The sequence below is a fragment of the Lepisma saccharinum genome, chromosome 18 (assembly GCF_977018435.1).
Source record: "Lepisma saccharinum chromosome 18, izLepSacc3.1, whole genome shotgun sequence".
NCBI classification, from domain to species: domain Eukaryota; kingdom Metazoa; phylum Arthropoda; class Insecta; order Zygentoma; family Lepismatidae; genus Lepisma; species Lepisma saccharinum.
The window spans coordinates 52,201,178-52,207,177 of record NC_139246.1 but is presented as its reverse complement, the minus strand read 5'-3'; the positions used below and the strand labels follow the sequence as shown (position 1 = coordinate 52,207,177).

At 37.2% G+C, this 6,000-nt stretch overlaps 1 protein-coding gene across 1 annotated transcript in view; it reads right to left on the bottom strand.

Annotated features, from left to right (window-relative positions):
• Window positions 1-566: 566 nt before the first annotated feature.
• Window positions 567-6,000, bottom strand: part of LOC146002570 (uncharacterized) — a 28,638-nt gene continuing 23,204 nt past the window's right edge. Inside the window, exon 2 of the mRNA XM_083140511.1 lies at window positions 567-3,055. Within this exon, the coding sequence (XP_082996637.1) occupies window positions 2,624-3,055 (432 nt within the window). The 3' untranslated portion in view covers window positions 567-2,623. The remainder of the gene's footprint in view (window positions 3,056-6,000) is intronic.

The following is a 6,000-nucleotide window of genomic DNA, read 5'->3' as shown; positions in this document are numbered from 1 at the left end:
AATCCCACAGTTTCAACCCATCACAAAATTTTAGCAAATACCATCCGGAATATTATCGATGCTGCAGAGAAAACTGCGAAGAGAAAAGAGAACATCATTTGATATCCAAGCAACTTAGTATATTGATAAATCATTTCTTGAGATAAACTAGGTCAATACTTATCAGAATCTTGATTAAATAAAATAGTTTCTCTCTATTATAATTTTATAAATTTGTCGAACTATGGAACTTTTATGTTTATGAAGCGAAAAATAAGAAATGAGTTAATAAAAATACACATGAAAGTACGAGAGAGCCTTTTTTTTATTGTGATTCAAAATCAGGTCTCTGACATACCGTCTCAATGCTCCAGGTACTGAGCTACAGCTGCTCTGTGTATGTTAAAGCCAAAGTTCAGCAGCTTAATGATGATGGTACTACATACTAGCATGGCATAAGATAAATTTGTTTTCTAATATTGGTTGAGCCTACATTTTGCCATTGGTATCTAGGATAGAAATTTTCTGTATGTCCCAGCATGCAATGTGAATCACATTTGTCGCTCAACAAATAATATACCAACATATATTTGTAACACGTAGAAATTTATTGCATATAAAATTACTTATAGACACAAAAAGCGCATATCAGCTTTGAATATAACTTCAATTGCTTTACAATTTACTGATTTGACAATCATTATCATTAATCTGAATTTGTTCACTTTTATATATACAAAAATACTTTCAACATTTTCATTTCTATAACAACAAAATAAAACATGTGAACGTCTACACACCAGATAATACTTCAAAACTTTTCACATGCCAATTTCATAATAGACAATGGACATCAACATGAATTTAAACTAAAATGACCTCCATTGGATATAATATTGTGAATGTAATTTACCAAGTGGAGCCTTGGCTGAATATTTACACACACACATCTTACACGTTTTTGGGCTATCTTCAATATTTTGGTACTAAAACTACACATGCAGAGAGCATAAGTTGGCAGGTATTTCTGCTGCACCATACGTCTGTTAGCTAATTATCTTTATCAGTCTTGAATTCTCACTCAAATTCAAACCGTGGAGGACTGGATTTCAATTTGTAAGAAGTAAAGCTTTCTTGACTGAAACTCACATAACCCACAAATATAATGTAAATGGTTTCATTTCTTAGAACTTTCACAATAAACTTAATAATAAACAACTCATAGCAGGTGTGGTTATGTGCAACCGGAAGCTACATGCAATTATTTCTGCAGGACAACCTACATTACATACACGCCACAGAACAACATCATTAAGGGTGACTAGTTAGTAAGCAAGAGAAAAACGAAGTGAAATATTCAAGAATGAATGATGTGCAATCGGAACTTAATGTCAAGAAAGTATAAGATAATACAATATTATTGTGTAATTGTAAACAAGGCACATCAAAACCGAGAATTACTGTTTCTTTACTGAAAGAGATACCGATGTTACACAGCTCTCCCCAAAGCCAAAAAGCGTAGATATAATACAGCTTGACAGCATTTTACTGTGAATACCAACAAAACCATGTTTATCACTGATTTATGTTCAGAAACAAGTGATGTAACTATAGTATGCAACTTATACCATAATTTATAATTAAGAAAGAAGAATTTAAAATTTATAGGCATTAGTTCGAGCATAAGCCTCCATACTGCACATTCTGTGTGGAGGGAAGTTATATCTACAGACATTTCATTCTGAACTGAAATGTGTATTCTTTAATAATTGGTCAAAATAAATACCTCAGAAATCCAGACAGACTGGTAATGAGCCCACCCTTCTGTTATTTTTCAAATTAGTCAACTGAATTTTTAAACATGAAATTTTCTATGAAAGTAAGTGATATGAATTTCACCATGGATGTCTATGGTGACTAGCAATGCAATCTAGTGATTTGAATACACGTCACTGAACAACATTTAGGAACCAATACTTTCCATCTGGTATTAGATGTCTCTGGTTATAAACACTGTTTCAATCACAATTATTAGATCGTGCCTGACGTAACTTTTAGCAGTTCAGTGTATGCAACTGAAAGAGTTATTATGTAAAATTTGTTATTGATTTTTCATAAATTAATTGAAAGATTTGTTATGTGTGATTACGCTCTTCAAGATATGACCAGCTAGGTATGCATCAGTATGAAATTTATTTGTTTATTCTTAAAATCATCAGTAAAAATTGCAAATTATGCACAATAACATTTCTTGAGTGACCAACTTGCTATACCATTTAATTATATGTATAATTATAATAAATTTTATTGCTGAGACGAAATGGAAAGCAAGTGTAGCATACTACATCCATTCAATGACTAGACAACATTCTATTTCACTTCCCAGTATTCAGCATGTGATCTGCTCCAGCAATCAGTTTACATGATGTATGATGCTCAATTCATCAACTAAGTTCAATATAGAGCAAATTAAGCAAAGCACTTTGGTTCACATTAAGTCCTAATATATATATTTCCGTTGATCAATATAAAAACAATACCAAAATGATTCTTACTTCATTTTAGGATGCATAAAAAAGTAGAAAAGTTTAGAAATGCCCCCAAAAAAATTTTGCGTGGAGAAAAAAGAAGAAAAGCATTTGCATTAATCGCATCCACCAGAGTCACCACCGCCACCACCACCACCAGAGTCACCACCGCCACCACCACCAGAATCGGAACACCCAGTGTCGCCACCACCACCTCCGCCACAATCAGAACTTGAGAATCCACCTCCTCCTCCATGGTCGCCACCAGTGGTTGAACTTTCAGTGTGGTGGTTGCTCGAGAAGGCCGTATCAGTGAAGTGGCTGGTGTCGTGGTGCACTGGTTCGTCCATGCGGGCGGTTGAATGGTCTGAGACTGCACACTTGTCGCTGCAAGAACTGCCGCTGCTGGAACTAGAGTCGTCACAGTCCTTTGTAGCTTGGCCGTTGAGGTCTTCATCGGTCATGTGCATTGGCTCGCCGGCTGATACCGGGCTGTGGCTTCTCCCAACCGTTTTCATCTGTTTCCTGTACTTTCCGGAATCGTCAACCTGCAAGTAAATAAGATATATATATCTTAAGTATCTTCAACAATAAGAAGACATCACAACGAAACGATGACTCAGCAGAATATTATAGTAATTTTCTTCATGAGGTTCAATTTAATGCTAGAAAATCTAATCTTCGGATGCGGCACCTTTTTCTCTGTGATATCCCGAGAATAGAAAAATAGAAATCTTCGCTTTCATTCAGAATCTATTCTACATTTAAATAATATATCGACATACTTTGCATGTCAAAACATTAAGATCAATTTTTGAAACATACTAGTTATATGTGAGGTCACAGAAACACCCTGTATAATTATACAGGTATGTATCTTAAAAGCAGGGTTGTTAAAGGTACAGGAATTGTAAATACATTCAATTCGCGTCCGGGATAGAACATCAGCAAGTGTAAATGGATTCTACACCGTAAATAACCTGTTTATGTTTAAAGTATTTCAGTTCGGTCAAGCAACATTTTTTCCGGATCAATTTAACCCTAGAACGGGCGCGCGGGCTACATACATATGTAGACAAACCAATCTGTTTTCATTGTCACGCAACTCCATTTGGTGAGCCGGGGGCTCGGCTCTCAGTACCTTACTACCTTCTCTCTTTCTAAGTGTAAAGTGTTCTAACACGCTTCTAAGTGTTAAGGGCTCTGCGTTGTTAGGGCCTGGACTACATCTGTAGCCCGTGCGCCTATTCGTGTCATCATAGGCGTGCGCACGGGGGGGGGGGCAAGGGGAGGCAGTTGCCCCCCCTAATCATGGACGTCATCATCAAGCAAGGTATTTTTCCATGGGGTATATTACACCGATAATAGTGTTGCCCCCTCAAAAAACAACAACTGAATTTGAAATTTTTGCATTAATGTAAATTACTATAGCTGAAATCAAATCATACGTGTGAAATATATACTTTACGCTTGACATACGATTTCTAAGGGGGGGGGGGGTGGCCATCCTTGCTCCACCTTCCAGATCTCCATGTCCCTATATTATTATACTTTCACCTAGAAATTTAGTGTAGAGGAATCTTATCGCTGTTATTAAACGATATTATACTCTAAAAGAAAATATAGCATTTTCAAGTCGATTCAAGTTCAGAGCAACTACGGGGGAAGGGGGTGCAGTGGCGCAACCACAGGGGGGCAATGAGCATTGCCCCTTCCCAACCTTGGACGGAAATCAATTCTAGGGAGGCAAGGGGGCAAACATTGAGGTAAAAGAAAGCAAGACTAGTAGAATCTAAGAGTAGTAGGACAAAAGGACACTAAAGATGCTTTAGTTTTTACGTCTTTCTTGCATTATTTCTTCCAGACGGCCAAGAGCACAAAGAGAAATTGCCCCCCTAGGTATCAAATTTTATAAAAATAAAAATACATTTCGTAAACTTTTCTTGCTCGCTTCGCTCGCAGTTTCTCCTTTTCATACAGTCTTCTCAAGTTCAGAGTTGTAGATAAGGGGCAGTGGAAGTTGGCCTGGGCGCCGAACAATCTAAATGAAGAAAATTGTGAAAGAGAATGCCATGGCACCCCATGGACATTTTTGTGCCATATTATTGTTTTCAGTTGTTTTCAGTTTCCAAAAATTTGGATCTAACAATTTTCTAGCTCGGTGTTCGCTCGCAATTTTCTTGTTTTCTGTAATGCATTGTAAATTACCAGAGACAAGTTATAGCTACTAAGTACTTCAGACTCTTGCTGCTAAACAGTTTTTTTTAAATGCATGAACACAATTATTTGGAGGAAAAGAAGCGCGGCATATATCAGAGACAATTTATTTATTCGTTATGTTGCCTCTCTGTTGCTGCATATATATATATATATATATATATATATATATATATATATATATATATTGCAATGAAACAAACTGTGAGATAAAGTGGTGTTTTTCTTTTCCGACTGAACTTTCATCAAGGCTTTGCCCCCCCCCCCCCAAATCAGAGGGTTTGCGCAATTGCGCACGCGTATGCGTGTCATTCAGGAAGAAGCATATAAACCATCAATATGAACTGCTTCCAGTGATAAGCAATGTATTCTACAATGGCTTCACGACAGCTCGGAAGGTGAAGACGTTATCACAAGTGATAATGATGATGGGAAACAGGGGTTGCCCATCCCCCTAAAGGCCTATGACGCACTCCCCCCCCCCCAAAAAAAAAGGTAGAACATTCCCCCACACTCATTTTATGTCGACTTATTTACTCAAATTAATTTCGTAAGACAAAATTTGCGGAACAACATAACACAGACATATTTAAGCAATATAGGTATCTTTACTTTAGTTACTTTAGGCTCACTTTCATGGAAGCTAACATAAAACGTACGTACACATCTGTTCAGGTTCTCTGTCATTGTTAGTGTATTGAGTTTGTCTGCTTAACTAACAACAGATCCACTCCCTCTCCTTTCCGAACCGATTCAAAGGGTATAAGAGGTGGTGGTGTTTCATTTCAATACCATTACCGCGATCAACCACAGGTAGGTGGAAAAACTACATAGTAAAAATAACTAAGAATCAATAACAAGTCAATCAAAGAAACTACCCTCCCATGTTTATGTTAAGATATATAGAAAATTTTGGTCCCCCGCAAAAAATTCCCATGACGCAGGCGTGTCATGAATCCTTTCTGTGGGCACCCCTGATGGGGAAGATGAAGACGTCAGTGAGGAGGCTCACCACTCGGACATAGATCAGAGCGATCGGCTGGCATTCAGTGATGAATATGGAGTCAATTTGAGTTGATAATTTCTCCCCAAAGACAATTTTAAATGAAAAGAAACACATCCCTGGAAACACCCTACGTCTACACATGATCACACAATATAGTTTTTCGCTTGCCTGGAGCACAAGGGGAAGCAATAAAAAAAAACAGCCTGAACTTGAGTGTTATGAGCTTTTTCTCGACAGTAACATTTTGAAAATTACGTATCACCGTGCGTA